Here is a 21,723-nt window from a genome sequence, read left to right as displayed (position 1 = left end):
TTGTTGTTGTGAAAAACACTTCTGTGGATATGATTTTTGTTTTCATTTGACAACTTATGGATTCAATGTGGAAATCATAAAGCTTCTTATTATGAATGATGAATTCACTTCGTCACCAGACTCAGGTATCACGGTGCCGTCTAGCGGTCATGTTTAGTATCGCCTTCAGTAGTCCTGGTTAACACCGGGGTAATTTGTGATCGACCGTCAGCTGGCCATTAACTGCTGCCTCTACATCAGCTTTAATTCGAGCCTTGAGATGGTCTGCACTTCAGGCCCAGCTGTTTGTCCATCCTCCTTGTGCAGGTGTTTTTCTGATCCCGTTCCAAAAACAGCATTTCTTGGGCGACTAAATTGTTTAGGGGGCGTTTGTTTGGCTGATGTGAGGGAGTGTAGCTTCATCCCCTGCAATGTTGGACGTACCCACGAGCAAAAATCATGATAAACATCTTTTATTTTATTTGAAATGTGATTTACAGGTCAACTGAATGCCATGTCAGTGGATATAAAAACAAAGTTGATAACAAAAACGGTCACACAAAAAGGTGTGTTGACTATTTGCGACATTCTTTCCAGCTCTCCACTGATTCAGACCGAGGCATATTCATCTCTTCAATAAATAATTGCATTTACATCGTGGGTATTAGTTAGGGACGAGAAGGCGCATATGAGTAGGACTTTAAAGCAATTATAAATGTAATAAAAAGAACATACAGGCAAACCAATCAAGCAGAGTTCAGCAAATTAAATTAAAAATGGCACAGAGTGATTGTGAGCAAAATATTACAATTCAAACGTAAGTCACACTTAAACCATAGGCACTAGTTTAACTTCCCCTTCACGTCACTGCGACAGTCATATTTGTTTAGTTTTTTCCTTTCATAACATCAATAATGTACATCCACACATCTGCAGGCTTCATTTTCTACCTTGCACATAGGTTTCTCAAGACATCAGATATGAATCAAACCAAACATTGAGCAGAAATAATAACCTGGTGATGTGACAAGCTTCTGGTACACACTTCGGCAACAGTCATGCACCACTCCAAAATTTGACACCAAACATAAAAAGGCTTTGGAAAATTAGCTTCTTGTTGAGGTTCAACATGTGCATATTTAAATTCAAATCGTAAAGCAAAAATACTGATGGACGTAAACTTGTTAACTTAGAGGAATAAATAAGGAGCAAAACAAGCGTGTGCATACATTCTGGCTGATTTGAAGAGGATCGTGTCACACTGAGGTGCGTCCACCGTAGCAAGAGCAATTCTAACATGACAGTTAAACGACACCTGCACAGCATCATCCTAGACGTGGCTCACACTCACACACACATTTGAACACAGACCATAAAGAGAGAAATGCATGGAGACATTTCAGCCTGAGGGAGATCCGAACGGGGTGAGGAGTGGGAGGAAAGCAGGGGATGTACTGTAGTGACGTGGACTGTACCCGAAGGCAGCCCAGAGCTCCTCCAGTGGCACAGCAAGAGTCAGGCTGGTTTCTTTGGCATCCTCTGGACTGTTGGTTTGTCTGCAGAGCCACTCCCCGTGAGCAGGGAGACGCTGCCTCCTCTATTACCTGTGACTTTGATATATTTTAGGATCATAGTCACTCCTCTCAATTGAATAATGTTCTAGACAGATAAAGTGCCTTGTCGTCCTTGTGCTGAGAGTTAGACCAGAGAGCCCCCTGCAGGTCAGCCTCAGTAACAACCTTCCCTCCAGTTTTCGCCAGTGCTGCTGTAGGTCCGAGGAGCAGGGTTAGACCTGATGAAGATGGAAAGATAATTTTCAAAAAACAAAGGCGTTGTACAAGAGTCTCCTGCGTTCAGTTCTGTCACAATCAATACAAAATAAGGCACTGCAGCTTGAAAGCAAGCAAGTGGGGTCAATACCTGCGCACCGGCTGAGCCAGTTTGCTGCGGGGCAGAGGGATCCCACCGCCCGCTGATCCACTAAGGCGGGGCAAGCCACTGCGTGGCGGCACGATGGAGCGAGTAGGGGTGGAGTTGGCAGAGCCAGGGTTGGATGTGGCTTTCACTGGCTGTCTTAGCGCCAGTGGCGACGGCGTGGCAGGGGTCCGCAGTTTACTGGGAGAGGGAACTGGGGACGAGTGGAGACAGGCAGTCAGCTTGGTGTTTTGAATCAACAGGAACACAGCTGGCTTCAGTACACAATGACCAGAGGTTGACATGATACAATATCACATGTAGAGACTCCTCTGTGCTCGCCACATCTCACCTTGAACACACATGTTAAAGGAAAAGGGAAAACAAACACTAACACGAGTAAATGGAGGGAAAAAGTCATTTCATTTCCCGGCAAGATTCTGGACATTTGGATGAGATGAAACACACAAGCATTATCAGATAGACCAATAACAACCAGAATCTTGAACCAAAGCACGACATGGAAACATCATGGTTGCACAATATTAAAAAAGGAATGAAGCCTCAGTGAGTACTCACTGAAATCACCTTCGTCTCCAAAGCAACAGGAGAGTGGGACTGGACAAAGACAGAGACAGGGGGTTCATTTCCTGTTTCATCTCTTAATATCGAGCGCGTTTCTCAATTACGTTTATTATGAATGACGGCGCTGCTGCGTATGGAGTGGGCCAACAAAACCTGGAATAGAAGCGAGGTCTTTGATGGTTTTCATGAGAAATAACTTGAGAGAAATGAGGACTTTGGTCCCTGTTATCAGCATAGTTATTTCATTAGATAACATCAGCAGGTTTTATGGGCAGACTGCAGACTGAATCCCTTCTCACTCAGGTGCGGTCAAGATACCGTTCCTCACATGGCAACGAATGATAGGATTGATCAGCATCGCAAACCACAATTTATGTTTCTTTACTGGACTGGACAAGAGCTGGTCACATGACTGGCATCCCAGCACACGCACACGATTCAACGTAGGAATTTTTCAGAATGTCGGTCCCAACTTACCCACAAAACACCACCAAAATCAACCACTTGTAAGTTGCCCGTTTCTACTCGATCCTATAGGCTCAATTTAAATACGTTGTCCTCAGGCACTTCTTGAAATGAACCAGTGGTAGTTGGTCAACAGGGGGCAGCAGAAGCTCCATAACAGAAAAACTAAAGCTTTAAGTCCATGTTTACAGTGACGTTGACCAGTCGGCTTTTTGCAAAAACACAAGGCGGCCTGCCCAACTTTCACACACCACTTCACTGTCACTGCTTCAACCTTTCCAACTAGAGTGAAAGTGTAGCATCAGCAGCAAAAAGTGACTCCAAAACGAGTCTTCCAGCCTCCCGTTACCTCGCAGGGCAGTCGGACTTTGGAGCTGCTGTTTGGGTTTCGGGGACAACCGCGAAGGAGCAGAGTATCTTGGGAGTTTAGCTGCTGCTGGAAAACAGGAACAATCAGAAAACATCGATATTCTTTCCAGCTCACGTGATGACGCCAGCTGCAAGGCAGTCCCAGAAATATACGCTAGGAGGGGCTACAGACAAACTAGAAGAGTCCCACCGATGAAGCAGCAGGCTGGAGGGAGACGGTCTCTGCAGGTTTTTAAGCCAGTCAATAAGAGCAGAGACAGAGAGGCCGGTGAAGGTTTCACATGCTCGACACTGATCAGGAGTCAGTGTATCAGAAGGATGCAGCCCGACATGCTCAGAGTGGTCAGGATTTAAAAAGGCTCAGCACGCTGCACCAAATCTGTCTGGAGTGCAGATTTGACGCACATGTACAAGAGGAAAACGTAAATACGGTTGATCTAATATGCAAACAGTCCATTACTCATGACGCAAAATCCAAAAGGTTTCTGTGAAGCAGTCACCACTAACCAGCTGGACTGCCCTTTGACCCCAGACCTCTTTGCTTACAGTGACAGATTAAGCTCCCTGGATTGTCTTTTTCTCTCATTAAGGGATTAGAGCAAACAGATATCTCAGGAGCCCCAGAGCGCTTAATGATGAGAATGTAAGAGAATGTTAATGACAGATAAGGGACTCCTGCTGCTGTCGATGTGGACACCATGTGCTCACTCGCTCTCTTGAAAACGAAAGTCGCGACGACAATAGGAGGAAGTGGGTGTCAGTATTTCATAAGGTTTCATAACTAGGAAGGATCAAAGACCAGGGAGCTCCACAAACACCAAAGCCATAGCGCTTCTACTGATGCAGCCAAACAGAGGAACCCAAGTCTTCCAGCTCAGTGATCGTGTACAGTCAGGACACAAATGTGAACAAGTGAGCGTGCTGAGGTATTAATGGCAGGTCAGGTGAGGCAGAAGCTGTTGCAGTCTCCAGACAGTGTGGCACAATACTCACTTGCAGACTGGTTCTGGTGCCGGGGACTGCCACCGTTGGGCAGGTTGGACTCACAGCTGCGACTGTTCTTGACCGGCTCCTGAGCCTGGACTGAGGCAGCCACCGAGGGCCGGGTAAGGTTAGGAAGACTACGACGCAGCTTCTCTGTACAGAGAGAGAATTCGCTGAAGGCCTTGCAGGTTTGCTGAACTCTGCATCAGCAACTTTGTTTACCTTCGTTCTTCACCACACTGGTCTGATGCTCATGTCCGTGCCCCTGCAGCGAGTGACGTGGCTGTTGCAGACGGCTGATGATGGGCTGCGGTGAGCCGCGGCCATGGCTGTAGTCGACCGAGCGTGTGGGGGAGCGCGTGCGGGGAGAGTTCCGTGGAGACGCACGGGGAGAGTGGCGAGGGGAGGGGGTGAAGCGATTGGTGGTCAAGTGGTACCCAGGATGCACCGCCTCCTCCTCGTCCTCCAGACTGTGAGCGTCCAGCTCTTGGTCGCTAAAGTTGCTGCGTCTCAACGAGTGACAAGACGAACCAGAGCTCCTCCTGGATGCTGTGGCGGCATATTCCTGTCTCAAACCTGCCAGAGGACACGATCAGAAAAGCTACACACAAAACCTCTCACGGCTAAGAAAGTCTTACTCTCTTCCTGCATGCGAGCCATGATCTGAACATCAGTGACATCATTCAGTCTGTAGGTCGTCGAGGAGCCCACTGAATCTTCATCCATTTCTGAGGTGCTCAGCTCGCTGTCCACTGAAGACTGTGGACTGACCGGGGGAGGATTCCTCTCTGCTGTCAGGTTCCTCTGATGTGCTGGGGATCCAAACTCTCGTCAACAATCATTCACAACAATGGAACGTTCCCAACTGGTTTCAAATTCAAAAGTTGTACCTGCATTCCCAGTCATCAGCTGCTGTCTGACGATGGGCCCTCTGCTCGGGGTGGAGGAGGGGGAGTTAAAGCCACTGCTGTAAGGGCTGTTGGCTGCATTTGTGCTGTATGGACTTCCATAACCTCCCTGCTGAGTGTATGGGCTTCCATACAGACTCCTGCGCTTGTTGGCTGTAGAAACCAAAAATGTACTTCAGCTCTCATCAAAAACATTCAGAGAACAGAAGTTCAATTTTTTGGTCATAAATGCAACATTATTGGCGATTATAAAATTATATTTGAAATTATTTCCCATCCTTGAATGAATATTTAGAAATTATAAACCCTTTTTAGCATTGAAAGAAAAAAAAAATATAGCTATAGAAGACCACAAAAATAAGAACAAATCCAGAACAACAACAACCATAACACAAATACCAATAATCCCATGTTGGCGAGAATACATTTGGATTAATTATTTAGTGTCATGGCGGTGGAGGACAATAGAGCAGTGTGTTCTAACAGCAGACATGGCCAGTGCATTTACATAGACTGGTAAAACACTTGGGTCATTATTCCACTGCTGATGAAGCTTCTCTTCCAGAGCAGATCGACTACAAGCTCTGCAGTGTCTGTTTTTAGTGAGCAACTTAATGAAAGCTCTGCAGTGTGCCGACTCTCTGTTCCAGTCTTTCATGGCGTATGCTGAGTGCAGGCCTGAGACGGAAACACTCAACAATCCACACTGAATACAACACGCGTCTCTGTGAGGCAGCAGTCAAGCTGGGAGAGTCCAAACTGCTGGGTCCAGGACCGAAGAGCGGCACATTGTCTTATAAGGAGGTAGTAGGCATCTCTGGAGTGTGTTCCTCCTCTTCATTTGTTTATGCAATTTGTTGGCTGCAGAGGCATTTTAACATCTACTACTTCCGCTTCCACATCCTTCCTCTGTTTCCCTCTCATCTGCTGCATTCTTTTCTATTTAATTATTTAGGAATTATCATGCTGTAGTGCTATCATGACCAGAAGCAGCCAGCAAATTGAGTGGACAGTCAGGCTTGACAGAAAGGAAAGCTCGAGCCGACTGCCACAATGTGTGGTTTACAGACTCTTTGACACAGATTGGACCCAGACTTAGACGTGCCAGAGTTGATGCTAAGGTTTTTGTTGAGGATGACCAGGAAGGACAAGATTAGATATAAATATATCAGCAGAAAAGCTCGGAGATAAAGTTAAGTAGATAGTTCGGACGTGGAGGGAGAGAATGTCCGAAATGGAAGAAGATGAAGAGAAAGGCAACCATTGAGGTTCAAGGACGATATTAAAGGGAGTTGTGTGACTAGAGGGGATGGACAAGATAGGTTAAGGTGAAGGAAACCCAGTTGCTGCGGCAGCCTCAGATGGGAAATTCTATAACTTATCACACACAATATACCACCCAAAACAATCCAATGCAATGAGAATTTTGCATCTCACGATGAATTTGATAAACACACGCCACACTCTCTGCATTGGACTTGCATAGATGAATACGACAAGACCATGACGGCACGCCACGCTCTCCAGCTCTGCAGAGTTTGACAGCCGACACCAGCTTGTCACAGTTGTGGGAAGTTTGGGGGACTTTGAATCACAATTGTAGTTTTAGAATTCGTTTTAACATAGGAAACTTTTGCTAATGACATTGGTCAACACTGAGTCTTTTTTCAGGTTTTCTGACTCGGCTGCCTTGGTTCATATCAACACATGCAGGGTCACTGGCTGTATTGGCACCTCTGCGAAACACCGTGTTGAAAATAGTTGGATATTGGACGGACATCCGCACAGACCACTGATTTGGTCAAAGTATTGAAAAGAAATCTTCAAACATACAAAATAAAAACATTTCAGGAGAGAGAAATGTGAAAAGATTTTTCAAAATAATAAAAATAAAAACTGGCAGAGCAGTCTGTCAGACACGACTGGGTTCTATGAGAGATGTGAAACACTGAATTTCTCATCTCGACACTGCACTCAAACTGTTATATTTCAACATAAACAACTGATGATGTTGGAGACAAACTCCACAGTTTCATCATGAAATAGTTTCAAGAGAGACTAGTGTGCACATAGAATAGAATGACAAAATGTATCGTATTTTTTATCCATATCGCCCATCACTAGCAAGGACCGATTCATTAAGGCAAAATAGTAAAGCCAAAATAAACTCCGGACAATAATAAAATGCTTAGTTATGATGTTTTGATTTCCACAGGCAACTTTATAATCACTAGCAGTGCTTGGCTCAGAACTTGAAATATTTGAAGTATTTCTACTTAAAAATTATTTCTACTCAAAAATCCCGTAGATGTCTGAAGAAGCAGACAAGCAAGCACTCAGAGCTGCAGCATGGTTTTGTGTGAGACCAATAATAAAAATGTGAAACAACACTGTTTGCAACTTGTCATCTTACTGAAATAAAACACCTTCTCTGCAACAACAGTTTTGTTTCATTGCACAGGTTGTCTAAAAGTCACTGTATTGAGAAGCATGTGTAACTACAGACTGGTGTATGTGAATTACTTCGCCTGACTCATCTGGAGAAGGTTCTCACTCGCTCATCTTTCCATTTTTCCGTTGCCTGACAGCAATTCACTTTTTGTCCGATGATAGCAAGAATCAAACCTCTCAGAAATCAGCTTCAAAGAAAAAATAAATGGTGAGGGAGTGAGGGAGCGCAGGGACCAGCTAAAATAGAGTGTCCTAGAAACAGGTTCTAAAACAAGTGAACTCCATTGCTATGATGCCACCACCGACTGTGATGTGAAATGGTTTGCAGGGAAGTTTCCGGCGAGTAAGCGGCGCAAAACAATATCACTAAAAAAGCCTCGGGGGTGGATGACGCTGAATAAAAGTGCGACAAAGTTTCGCACTGAGCTCCATTTGATTGGACAGATGAAAAGAAAGAAAGTCTAAAAAACGCCTCAGGGAGTTTCCAGAAGAATTCAAGAGGAGAGCAGACAGGGAAACCTCTGCATCACAAAAATTATGGAAGCATCAGCAGGGATTTCACACCGTCTGAGGAAGGAACTGTGGTGAGAAGGTGTGTCATCTGTGTGAACGCTCATCACAGGAGGTCAGCTGTCATAGCAACACTGGGTCACACAGCTCACACACTCAGCTGATGTTTTCACTGGGTCATTCAAATCTTCTCGTGCATGTTTACGTGACGCAAGAGCACAACCATTACTGTTGGTGGTGCATCGATCAGAACAGTTACTTGCCATCGTCTCCTCCCTACTTTAAGTTATGTAACTGAGGTTCAGCAAGAAAGCACACAGGGAGTGAACCTAGAACAAATTAATAGTAACGGCTTATTTGTAAACCTAGGGCAGAGAGATTACCAGTTCATTTGAATGTATTAACTGACTCATAGCTCCGTTTCAACAGGCAAACCCAGTCCTGTTAGGGAGCGGGTGTGAGCACAAGCAGCCATGTCTGAGACGGGCCGAAGAGCACTCCCACACCGTGCTGGTGAGTAGAACTAAAGGAGCTGCTCTTTCTGATTTGAGGTCACAGCAAGTCTCACCACATCAAACATGAGTTCTTTGTTATCACTCTGGTCACATGAAGATGCAGCTCGAGGCAAAAGCTCTGTGATTTCCACAAAACCACCGTTGACAAACATAAAAAATCATGAAGACAATTGATGCCAATGGCACTTCAAAGTTGAAATTATGCCACACAGTCACACCCACAGGTTCGCTATGGTATTGTGTTTTCTACAGTGTGAACTTCTCTGAATAATGCACACAACCAAACAGCATCTCAGGAACTGCCTAGTTGATGCTCAAGGTTGAAATAATGATTAAAAGCACCAGCAAATTTTTTTCAAGACAAAAACTTTGCTACTCCCACCTTTCACAGAGCTCAGCGATAAACCACCTCTCAGTAGATGCTTCGCAAGTCACGCCAAAGCAGCGGCTTCAATGACAGTAAAAGTGGACCTTGTTGACTTTATCTATTGACTGTTTACTCGACTGAAAAATGAAGAGAATTTAAGGAATGGTGAAATCAGCCAATAACTGTGCGATAAAGATCCTAGTTCCCAGATGTCAAGAACAGAAACACGATTATTAAAATAAGACCTTTTACCTTTTTTAAAAAATAAACAAAAAATATATGTTAAATAACTCCTTTTAATTTCAATGGGAAGAATGGTTTCAACAAACGTTTAATATCTCAGGTTGTGATGCGGTCACATTAATCTGGGTCTGATCATTTTAAATGATTAGTTTCTCAAACTTCAGAGCTCTGTTGAACAGCTTTCATCACAGTGGTAGGTTTACACAGCATTTATCAAGTTAGAATATTTTGCAAAAACACTGGCTACTCAAGAATTTTCTTTGCTCACGTAAGTGATCTCATACAATGACTTTTATTTCAAGTGCGACGGAATTAATTCATTACGGTGACATCATTGTTTCCCCACACCTACAGAAATGACCTCAGCTCTAATGGTTTCTCATCCTCCGAGTCAGGGGACGGACGCCTCTCGTGTTAGTCATGCACAAGCTGACTGTGAACTTGTTGGAGTCACCTCAGGACAATCACATTAGAGTTGGTCATCATCTATAGCACAAATCTACAAACACATGGATCCACCTGAGCAATGCCAACGTATGATAAGCACTTCACACAACATCAGCTATCCACTTCCTCCTCCACGTCAAAAGTACAGTTGGATAAAATACAGATTTTTCTTCTTAAGCCGACTCATGTTGAATAGAAATTCTGTCAACCTTCAATCACCTGTTGCGCTGCATCACCATCACATGGAAATTCCACTGTCAAAATGGAAACGTCCTCTCTCAGTTTAGCAACGAGGATGTGAGGCCTGTCCCCCCGTGACAGGCCTGCTATTATTAGAGACTGTTCAAAACACAGTGCAGGGGGGCGACCGGTGTCAACTATCCAAAGGATGAGTCAAATAAGAAGATGGTACCAAAAAAATCATGGCATCAAAAAATCATAGCTATACTACAATATTACAAGAGATTCACCTGGCATTTCATGCATAAAGAACACTAGCTTTTTATAATCCACAAGTTGACTAGGTTTCAATAGGACTTCAACTCGCACACGCTCTTACTCACTGTAGAGGCGTGTCATTGTTGTAACCCCCATCAAGAGATCAGATGATACATGCCTGTGTGCATCACCTGCCAGCTCAGACGGTCAGGAATGAAATCGTTTCTGCTGACTAACTTTCTTTAACCAACGCCCGTCTACTGTCAGTGTTGTTTTGCTGTAATTGGACTGCAACTTTGACAATGCAAACTGACACGCACAAAAACGGGTGCAGGCTCCATGTTTAGGCTTACCTGACATGGTGAGGTCCAGTCTGTGGAGGAGGGAGCGCTTGGCGGATTCCATGTCAGGACTGGGATTGTCCAGAGCCTGTCGGCACCACACGATTGGACTCAGGGCCTTCTGAAGTGGGCTGTTTAGTTTTGACTCATACAGCCTGCAGGGTGAAACGGAGCTGGGTCAGTGCATGTTGTTGGCTTCTGTTTGTGCCACTCCTAGTGCAGAGGTGAATTAAATGGAAAAGACCAAAAGAAGGGATGCCCTAACATCACATCAACCCACAAGACTCTGACAAGAATCTGCAGAAGGGGAAACGCGCTACAGTGAGTTAACACTGTGATATTGGGTGCCGTCACGAGCAAGTCTTTGATGGGTACAGCAAAATGGATGCTGATAGATCATTTGAAGACAATTGATTTTAAAAATATTGGTGAAATACCTCAGACACACTGACAAATGCCATATGCGAGCTTTCCAAATTGGAAATTAGTTGACACCTTTCACAGGTGCGATCCCGATTAAGAGATTCAAATGCTCAATAAAAGCGTCCCATAGCCCAAAGTGAAAGTCTGTACAAGTATTGTACGTGCAGCACCGGTGTGATCGCTCTCATTGTCTTTGGGCAGAGGAATCACAGGAGAGAAGTGAGTCAGCAGCTGTCGGCTCTCCTGCAGCTGTACAGGAAGTGTTTCATGATGAAAGCTCAAGGATTACAGGAGGGGGTAGACACATGGCAGGGATGTTCCATTTCATTGTTTATCAACAATGGCTCTCATTCAGATTTAATCCAGATGACGATAAAGCTCTGAAACATAAGTGTTTGAAGCTTTCAATGAAAAGCAGATCTATTCAGGAGCGGGCAGCGTTTTTAATCTGCCAGGAAGCCAATTCTGAGATTACAGGAGTCTGTGACAAGAGCTGCACGGGTCCAGGTGCAATGCTAATCCCAGGTATCAATCTGATCCAGATCACACTCAGCCAGACGGGGAATAAAGAGATGATCGCTTTATAAACTCCTGCGATAATGTTGCTTTCCGTCTCACAATCTTGGACCACTGTACGGAATCTGAAGTTAAGACACTTCTGTCCTGGAAAGAGGTTCTTTCCAGGCACTTCTGGAGTCTGCAGGAAGTGTAGTTTCCTTTTGGTGGAATTCGGTCATGCTGTAAAACACTAACACTTGCACTGACAGATCTGTTCAATTTAACATCTGCTCTCAACTCAAATTTAATAATCATTCACCAGCCTTAAGAACATATTGACTCCCCAAATACTTCCAAGTCAGCAAATAATTGCACAGTACATTACGTGCAAATTCCTAAACACATGTAGGATCACATGGACTTTTAAACCTGCAGTTGATTCCAGCTAGAAGTTTCCTCCGAGTTAATGTGATGGAGACTGGTGAAAACAGATGGAGCTATAACTCCATTCATCATGTCACAGATGAGGGGGAAAAACACTGCTGCTTAATCTCAAGGCCGATTGTTCTTGAATTGTTCTCTTCATGTCTTATCTGACACAAAACGCAATAATGCAAATTGACCCTAAAACGAGGAAGTAGTGAACAAACCACACACTGAGAGGATTAAGCCGAGGGTGCCAGGATTATTCTGACAAAGAATCAGCTCAACACGAATGCTCATCCTTCTCCATGTAAGATACTCAGGCTGACCCCTGCAGACGTCTTGCCTTCACATTGTCATGTAATCCCTGTAAGTAAGAGTGTAATGGGCGGCTCGTTGTCACTGAGAGTGTTAAAGCGTGAAGACGGCTGTATTGTCTCCACATCAACCTGGAGGCACTTGGAGCGGAGAGCCAAGTGCGGTGCCAGGGGAATTAGGTGGAGGACCATGACTACTTCTCCCACATGGCTGTCTGGAAGCAAAACAGTCGATAAAGAACACACGCTGATCGCGACAAGCAGACTGCCACATCATGAATGAGCAGACAAAAATGTGCTGAGTTCTCTGGCCCATCAACAACAGAAGTGAGTGCTCAAAGTAGATTTGTGTCAGCGGGTGTACAGAGCAGCTGAGCGCCCATTCACCCAGAGAACCCCGCAACTGTCACTCACCAGCTGTCCTCGTCCTCATTTAGACAGTCCATGTCTTCCAAGTCTAAAATGTCCACTTCATCCAGGATGGACGTGTCTCCTTCATCGTTAAAGCCGCTGCTATTGTCCGAATAAAGTGAGTGGATGCTGGTCAGAGAGGCAGCTGAAGCCCCCTCACTCCCATACGCCTTCCTGAAGCTGATGCCGTCGTACGACAGTCTGGGGCTCCGACAGCGGCTGTTCTCTAACACCACAGCACCGTAGCCGCCTGTGTCGGAGAACCCCACCCCGGTGTAGCCGGCCAGACCGACTGACATCCCCGCACACAGAGACGACGAGTCGAAGCCGGCGCTCAGAGGTCTGTGGTGGTTTCCTGACACGGCACCGGACGAGGACAACATCGTGGACCGACTCCGAAGCTGTTCATTCTGCAGTTCGAGCTTCTTCACCAAGTCCTGGAGCTTCCGCACCTCCAAGTCCGCGTTGATATTCGAGTTGATATCCTCCATAGCCGCTCCTCGACAGCGTGCGGTCCACGTCCAACTCGGGCAGGCTGCCTCTTTATTTAGTTTCCGTCGATGTTCCCCTCGCGCTGGGCGAAGACACGTCGGTGTTCCACTGACAGGGCACCCTCAGCGCCGTCATCTCCTCGGGGGAGTCCTGCGCTCGGGCAGGGTCGAGGCCATTTTCCACAGCACTCGTCACCGACTGAACACTCACGGCCGGAACACACACGTCATCACGTTCCCGCTCGGACACGCGCACGCAACCAACACCTTTTTGCACGTGTCCGACACGAGTTTGTTTACATCGCGGTGTTATTCTCGAGAGTCCGCTCTCCCTCGACCCAGGTCATCTAAGTTTGAACTCATATTGAACGTAGTTCAAACGCTCGCTCATTTTTTTGTTAGGATGGCGGTAAACAATTTAGTAGAATTTGTCTGACTCGGCTCTATTCTTACAGTAACAAGTTAGCATGTTGAAGATCTATGTCAGACTAACACAAGTGATGAAAATTGAATTCATTTGAACAAGTAAATAACACATTTGATGACAAAAAGGGACAACTTACATTGGAGCCATATGTCACTGCACTTTGACAACAACTTTTTTTAATGTGGAATATAACCACATTGGACCAAGGAAACCCACACAAGCACGAGAAGAGCATATAAACACCACACCAAACGGCCCCTGGTTTGTTCCAAACCTATGGTGTCAATTTGGATTCAAGCCCACAACCTTGAAGTTAAGATGAATACCAACAATTTCTAAAAAGAAAGGAGTGGAAACTTCAGTCTAAATGTCATAGGCAAATGTTTATTCTCCAGAAGTGATGTTGTCTCAATTTATGTTTGAAGAGAGACATCGGTTAGACATAAATGTTCTGCTAGGGAATTTCTCTTCAGCAAGAGCAAATCCAGAAAGGGAACCAAGATAAGAAAAATACAATGTCACTAACCAAAATTTATTTTTCATAGTTCCGCAGCCACATCCGCTTCCAGTTCTGTACTCTGAGAAGTTTCACCTTTATGCTCCTCACTGTCCCCATTGTCCTGCCCCTCGCAGGTCATGGAAGTTTCAAACCCATCCTGATCAGTGCTGGCATTATGGGACTCTGCTCCCTCGTCTTCCTCATCTTCAACATCCATCTCAAAAACACGAATGTGCCTCAAATTGGAGCTCAGCTGTGAACATAGCATAAAAATTCAGGATCAACAATAGAAACCAATTGCAGCAGCTTCACTCTTTTTTTCATTAATACTTACAATGCATGCCACTTTGCGGATTCCATTGACGGCTACAAACTGGGCCTTCATATTTTCCAATTCCCTCCACTGATTTCCAAGCACCAAACCCTGACAAGGTATGTCGCCGCCCTGCTGGTCAAGACTGAAAATACACCCAATGTATTATGTAATGATAATATTACATCACATTAAGGCGACAAAATACAACACAATATAACAATACAACATAGAGTAGAGTTCATTTGAACATAAGCCCAATTTTTTCACATTTTCATACACATCATAGGACGGTTGTGCATGAGCATGTGGTGTGTTTACTGAAAACTGATCAGACAACATTATTATAGCAGCGACACTCCCACTACCAACCACACTGCAATTTGCCAACATTCACAAACAATGCTGTTGCGATTTATTCTCTACAACAAAATGCTCTGACACAAACCGAGTTTTGGGCTTCCAGCTGAATCCAGTTTCAGAGCTGAGGGTGGAGGCAAGAGAAATCTGGGCCAGGACCCGCCTGTTCTCCTCCTCCGTCCTTTGGAGGACGACAGTCAACATTTCGTCGTCATAGAAACACGCATCCAGGCAACTGTAAACACAATTAGGCCTGCGGAAGGAGACGTTACATAAGTCAGAATGGCAGAATCTTCAGCAAAAACTAATGCAAGGGCTCAAGTGGACTAACTGGGGTTCAGCCTCATCGCTGTCTTCACTGTCAAGATGGTGGCTCAGATCAATGGACATGACGCTGTTGGAGATGTGTCTGAAAAAAAAGAGCAACATTCTTAGAGAAGCTCAAACAAATACATCATATGAGGAGCACACAGAAATAAACCTGTTTGGATCTGTTCCTTTACGCAGGATGTAGATTTTACGTGGCGATATATCCGGCATGCAGAAAACAGCATAGTGCATTTTGGCCTTCTTGTCATTCCACCTGTGTGGGACAACATTTTTCAATGTTCTGTCTTAAAGAAGCAACAGAAGAACGTGGTGTCGTATTTTCACATACAAGCACGGGAGTTTGCAATGCTGAGGGGAGTTTTCCGGACTGAAAAGGAACAAATTGATGAAGTAAACAAAGGTTCATCACAAAGTCATGCTATTTACTTACTATGTAATCTTACCTCTCAGGTAAAGAATATAGTGGCAGTACTTCAGCCTGCCTCACAGAGCTCCCAATGACTTCCTGGGTGAAAATTAAGCAAAACAGCAACAAAAGTGACATAAGGGGGTATAGCAATAAAGGAACTTCAATTTAGTAGTATGACCTCAATATAAACTCACTGAGGGTTTCTGCAGACAAAGCTCGATCACATTTTCCATCATCCTTTTCACAAAATGCAGAGATTTTTGTGGGTGTGATGGAAACAGCAGCGGGCTGTCTAAAAGATACACAAACGCAGGTTTTTAACAGCTCAAGGTCAATAGTCAGAATTATGAGATTTCCGCTCACCCTTCAAGTGTTTGCTCTCCTGTAAAAACTTCAACCATTGGTTACCATGAGTGCTGGGTGGAGAGACCAGCTCCTCTTCTTCATCCTTCAAGTACTGAGAAAGCATAAATGGGACTGTTTAAAATCACGCAAAGTGGACATCTGGTGACATTTCATGGTCTGGGATCTCACCTGGCCAACTCTTTCTACATTAAAGTATTTCCCTTTACGATCGAAGAGATCTTCGTTCTGCCTCACAAGAAATAATTCATCAGTTGTATGATTTAAACTTTATAGATATTTTCTACTTACCTCACTGAAATGCTCAGACAGGAAGTCAGCCACGAACGATATGTCCTTCTGGGTCATCTGAGGGAGGACAACGACGGACATGGAGGAAATATGACAGTTGCTCTGAAATACTGCACGTTACAGATTTATACAAACAGTTGAGGATTGGTGCAACTAAACTGAACTACTTTACAATTCACTGTCAGTGAGATGGAACATTCTTTGACTAGGGCGTTGCTGTGGGATTACTTGGGGCAGGAGGCAAGACAGGCAACGCTGGATAGGTTACCAACCCGTCACAGGGCAGACAACTGCACCCATACACAACTGTAGACAATTTGGAGTCACTTCAATATTTCATCAAAAATAACGTTTTTAATTGAGTTACCTTGTTGAGTTCGGATGGTACATGCTCATCACTCATTCTCAGCATGGCTGTGGAGACAAAAGGAAGTTAATTTATCTTGAAATGTTTTCCTTAAAAAATGAGCGCCTCACCTACATACAACCATCTGAAAAAGGCTTTGAAGTTTTTCATGCTTTTGTCAATCACCCTGAAGAAGGTTATGATAGACGTGTGATTAAAAGCAAACATTTGATAAGGGAATGTGCAGAAACTTACTGTAGAAGCTCATTCGTTTTCAAGGAAAAGGACCCAACTGCTGAGATTGCACCTGAAAACACAAAACTCTTATATCTCATACCAATTACATTGTGGATGTATAAACTAGTGGAACATACTTTCAAGTGCTTCTGCCTCCAGACCAAGAGGCTCAAACTTTTGCCTCCAGAGGGCCATGCCTTTAACCTCAGTGAGATGGTAGAGCAGGGCCTCGGAGCCACTGCAGCCCGCAAAACAATGACAGTGATTCAGAATTAAGAAGCAGTCAGACAAAATTGAAGAGTCATTGGGCAGGACGGGAATACCTCTGCAGATGACTGATCACAAGCTTCTGGATACTGGAGTAGGATGACTCAATGGACTGGCCAAGCTTCTTCAGCCCCTTTGAAAAAAAAAAAAATGAAACACAAACCCAAAACATGATACCACTTTCAATAGATGTGGTGGAGTGATGTGAAATGCCAGCTCCATTATTTCACAATGCCTCGCTCACCTTGACTGTCAGCTGGTTTATCAGGAGACTTTGAAGTTCAACACTATGGGAAAGGGAATGAGAAGATAAAGGCAAATATTATGTATATTGTAGTTAACAATACTGAAATTTCCAGTTAGATAGATAGAATTCAGAATATAAAACTTGTTGTCTGTCACTTGATTAAAACAAAAGCAATAAAATAAATGTATATCAGCGCCACCTACAGGATACTGAAAGCTGATGCAATATTAAGTTTCCTCACCTGTACTGTCCCCAAAGTAAAAGCTCCAGAAATTCATCCTGTACTTGAGAGTTTGTATTTTTCTCCTGAAATGATTCAGACAGATCAGTATTTTTCTCTTCTCTCTAAGATGAGAGTCAACTGATCAGTCAACCTGCACAAACGTGGTGAGACGCAGATCCATCTGGGTAAGAATGTCGTCCCAGGCTTCGCACATGCAGGTGAGCGATAGATGCAAGTACTGTAGGAGTGTAGATATGTGCGTAAACTTGCGTGCCATCCTTGTGACCTCTGGCAGGCAGTCAGACAGCAGACTTGTGTCCAACTGCATAGTCAGGGCAGATGTGAAAAGTAAACTGGTTAACATCCAGAAAGCTAGAGGATTAAAAGCAGATAAAAAAGGAAATTTGTCACACCTGAACATGGCAGACCTCAGCACTCTGATCGGCATGTTTGACCTCAGTGATGAGTGACAGGGAGTGAAGGTCGGTGGACAAACTCAAGTTACGAATTGTTCCTGTCACCTGGGTAGGAGTGTCGAAATGCAATCATGGACAAATTTGCAGAATGGTAGTTCAGACTCATAGACCTTTGTTTGACTGAAATGCTTGACTTGTGTTACATTCATAACAGCAGTCCTGAAAAAAATATTCAGTAATTGTATTTCTGTCCAATGTGGTGGATTTTTTAGAAAAACCAAATCAATGTATTCTGTAGTTAGATACACCTGTTATGAGTATTTGAGTCTTATTTCTTCTTGGATTTTGCTCTCAAGTGAAAATAAAAAAGCACAAATAAAAGTAACAATAGACTCTACTACATACAGTAGGCTCTACAGAGTTCATAGATATTATTATATTCATAAAAATGCGGTAGGAATTTGACACACACAATTATGCATTTAAACAATGATATTTTAGCTACAGTAGAGGTATGTCACATGTGAACATAAAAACTTTGGAGGACATATAAGAGAGTAATTACCACAGTTACAGAGGCGATCTTGTACATCCCATAAGCGTACAACTCTAAAAATCCCTCATCTCCACCTAGAACAAGTATGTTTAGTCTGAAAACAAATAGGGACATTAAATCAACATTTCATCTTGTTGAATCAGATAAAATCAAAGTAACAGTGACCTGACTTCTCCCAGCAGATTCATGATCTCATCAGACTTTTCCTCACTGAAAAAAGAATGAGACTTTCAACCACACATTTCTGAAAACAGACAAAATGAGCCACACAAATAGTGTCTCACCTGAAAAGCTTTGATGTTGTGCTGTAGCTGAGAACAATTTGGGGAAATGTTTATAAGTAAACAGATTTGTTTCCACTGAAGAAAGACATTGATTATGTTCACATTCAGAGCTTCTCACCTCTTGGGAAGTGTTGGTAACTTAGGAAGGAAGTGTTTGGATTCATCCTCTGAGTTGTAAAAGGAGCTCAAAGCACTAAAATACAGAAAAACACAATCAATGTATGATATATAAATATAATTTCTCTTTTTCAATTAAATATCAAAGTAGCATTTTCATTACCTGTTCTCTTCAGTTACTTCCATCCAGTGCATGCAAGTCACTGAACCTTGTAATGGAAAGACATGGAGGATCTCGGCTTTCTCAATGCCACACAGTACTACTTGCTTAGTATCTTTAAGGCTGAAAGCAAGTACTATGAGAGAAAAACAATGCATTAGTTAATAATTAAATTAGAACTCTAATTAAATTGTACTCAAACTGTACTTTTGCCATCTGGCCTCCAGGCCAGCGAGGTGATTTCCTTGCCAGTACATTCACTGGGTGGAAGACTCCAGACTCTCTGAAAGCTGACCAAACGATGCAGAAGCAACTGCAAAAAAAAAAAAAAAAAAAAAAAAAAGAGAAACATGAATCAAACCATAAGAAAAGTAGTTAATCAAATGAACGTACTTCGCCCGACGTGTTGGCCAGTGCAATAAGATCTCGTTTGGGGGACCATGCCATGCACAGTACAGGGTTTGGGAGCTGCTTCTCCCCGACTTGGCGAAATGCAGGCATGATCTTGGCTATACAGGAGACAGAAAAACACTAGTGAAATCTTTGTCTTGATGTTTTTGTAAAAACACACACACCTCAGTATTTCCCACGTCTGTGTTACAATACGCATGTGTAGCAGCTACAACTCGTACTAAAAAAAAGTCATTTGGAACGTCCATAACACACATGGCTTAACAGCATGTTCCCTAAACTTCAGTTTAGTAAGCTTAATATGAAGCTGAATAAATATGACTGAAGACGTTTTGCCAAAGTGGTTGCCATAGCTAGTCTGCCTCCTCCACCATACCTACTTGATCATCCTCCCAAGTCACATCGGTCAGTCGATACATCTAGGACAACCATTGGTCCTGAGGAATGTCAGGATCGGGCGACTGCTACTACAATACAATGTAGTATTGTTCCATGTATTATAAACACACACCCATAATGAGCAGGTCTTAATAAATACATTGAAAACAACCCTCTTTGCGTCTAAACTCGCTTCAGGTTGAAGCAGAGCACTCCGTTTTGACAGCTATACTGCTTAAGACCTGTTACATTGTAAACAAACCAACGATGCCAGAGTTGGGTACTTCACTGCTCAAAGGGTGAAGTGTCAAAATTCTTACCTTGAACGATATTTACGTGGAACGTCCAACGGTCTGGCAGCAGTTATGTTAGCACGTCAACATAACTCCGTTAACACGATACACTCTCACCCAGTCAGTCGGCGAATAACAGCTACATACGCTTATTGAAACGAAATGAGTAAATTTGTGCTAATATTGTGTCCTTGACCACAGATATACCTTTTAGAGCTGTATTTTTAATTGAGAAGAAGAAGCGCCATCATGTTTTCTCAACCAATCACGTTGGAGCTACGGCAGTCGGGAAGTGACACATTTGCTAAAAACGCGATTGTTAACCCCGCCAAATGATTGAAACTTGAAATTGATGCTCGTCACAGTATTTTTTTTTTAACTTCAGCAACATGATCATTTTTCATTGTTTAAGCCTCTATCACTACTGTTAACCATAAAGACAATGAAACGATAATCATTTCCGTATCACCTCTACAACTCAGGCTTCAAAACATTTAAAAGAAAATACAAACAAAACTAATACATACTCAAAATCTGATGGTGAAATATGGCACATGACCATTAACACAAACAGTAGACCTGAAAAAAGGAATGATTATTATTAAGTATCTAAGAGGAGCTACTGGCAAATTTTCAGAGGACTTAAATGTGGTGTGCAAATAAGCAATCAGGAAAAAAAGGATGATAAATTGAAATACATTTAAACTGATAAAAAAATACTTCTGTTATTTTCTTATTTACTCCTACATCCATATGTACAGTGCTTCAGAGTTCAGCACCGAACACGTGCCATATTAAACACAATACGTGACGCAGTCCTTCAGTCAGCTGGTGTGTCTGGAAATGTCCCAGTAATATTCATAGACATTAGATCATGGTGCTTAGAGATAGCCACTGAACAATTCAGTTATATTTAAATGATAGCTAACCACAAACCACATTTGTATAAAATAATTATTAAATATATTTGACAGCATGCTGTTAGACGCCATGATCCAGTGGATATATATATATATTTTGGGTCAAAAATAGACTTGTAATCACAGAAATTCCTTTCAGTGCTTACACCCCACTTCAACTTTATCAGTCCATCCATGAAGAACCAGAATAGCTGGGAGAGCACAAAATGTGATAGTGGCCTACAAATAGACCATGTCAGGATGTGTGCTGCTGTAACTCTCAGCCAAAAATTCTGTGTTTTGATGAATGTTTATTCATAAGTTATTCATGTGGGGACACTGATTATCAAGTAATTACTTCTTTAAAATTACATTTCCCTCTTTCTTTGGGTCACATTACCATAAGTGATGTCAGTTTCCTCAGAGGGTTAATTTGTATTTATTCATGTAAAATTCAGCAATTTTAGCACTACAGATCAGCTGTAATCCGTATCCAATGTGACCGATCGTGTATTCCCCTTTTTACCTCTCTGATATGAAAATGTTGTGAGACACTATGATGACGTTAGTATCAGTTTTCTGTTATTGACACCAGGCCTATCTTCAGTGAAAAGATGAAACGGATTAGTGGGTGGTCTGGGGTCAGTAGGGCGACCGGGCTGAAGTCATTTGGAACACTGACAACTCACCGTGTCGTAATTGACAGTGATATCTAGACGACCAACCCCTTCTATTATTATGGTATATGTCCTATTCTTTGTTCACTGTAGATTGTCAATCATGTTACATGCCTGTTTCACCTGATGTCACAGGACCAC

At 43.2% G+C, this 21,723-nt stretch overlaps 2 protein-coding genes across 5 annotated transcripts; both read right to left on the bottom strand.

Annotated features, from left to right (window-relative positions):
* Nucleotides 1–436: 436 nt before the first annotated feature.
* On the bottom strand, nt 437–13,284 carry slain2 (SLAIN motif family, member 2). Of its 4 annotated transcripts, none has more exons than XM_053854216.1 (9): nt 12,592–13,284; nt 10,529–10,671; nt 5,187–5,357; nt 4,935–5,108; nt 4,519–4,872; nt 4,306–4,449; nt 3,293–3,376; nt 1,900–2,107; nt 437–1,771 (listed from the first exon to the last, which is right to left on the bottom strand). In XM_053854216.1, exons 1-9 carry the CDS (start codon nt 13,077–13,079, stop codon nt 1,708–1,710), a joined length of 1,830 nt encoding a protein of 609 aa, XP_053710191.1. In that variant the 5' UTR covers nt 13,080–13,284; the 3' UTR covers nt 437–1,707. The 4 variants fall into 4 exon arrangements, with proteins under 4 accessions (XP_053710191.1, XP_053710192.1, XP_053710193.1 ...); XM_053854217.1 differs by lacking the exon at nt 3,293–3,376 and adding an exon at nt 2,473–2,511; XM_053854218.1 differs by lacking the exon at nt 3,293–3,376 and adding an exon at nt 2,482–2,511.
* A 606-nt stretch (nt 13,285–13,890) lies between these two features.
* On the bottom strand, nt 13,891–20,273 carry anapc4 (anaphase promoting complex subunit 4). The gene is made up of 28 exons (XM_053877595.1): nt 20,034–20,273; nt 19,318–19,433; nt 19,132–19,237; nt 18,928–19,060; nt 18,766–18,840; nt 18,648–18,674; nt 18,529–18,573; nt 18,373–18,457; nt 17,805–17,912; nt 17,543–17,713; nt 17,410–17,474; nt 17,166–17,208; nt 16,978–17,054; nt 16,792–16,892; nt 16,673–16,724; nt 16,549–16,604; nt 16,439–16,485; nt 16,072–16,128; nt 15,952–16,008; nt 15,781–15,874; nt 15,612–15,709; nt 15,452–15,513; nt 15,337–15,375; nt 15,160–15,261; nt 15,010–15,087; nt 14,767–14,931; nt 14,340–14,463; nt 13,891–14,258 (listed from the first exon to the last, which is right to left on the bottom strand). The coding sequence occupies exons 2-28, from the start codon at nt 19,423–19,425 to the stop codon at nt 14,046–14,048; spliced, it is 2,388 nt and encodes a 795-aa protein (XP_053733570.1). The 5' UTR covers nt 19,426–19,433; nt 20,034–20,273; the 3' UTR covers nt 13,891–14,045.
* Nucleotides 20,274–21,723: the final 1,450 nt, after the last annotated feature.

Source organism: Synchiropus splendidus, chromosome 1 (assembly GCF_027744825.2).
Source record: "Synchiropus splendidus isolate RoL2022-P1 chromosome 1, RoL_Sspl_1.0, whole genome shotgun sequence".
Lineage (NCBI taxonomy): Eukaryota > Metazoa > Chordata > Actinopteri > Syngnathiformes > Callionymidae > Synchiropus > Synchiropus splendidus.
The sequence above is the reverse complement of the archived record's forward strand: the minus strand, read 5'-3'. Positions and strand labels throughout refer to the sequence as shown.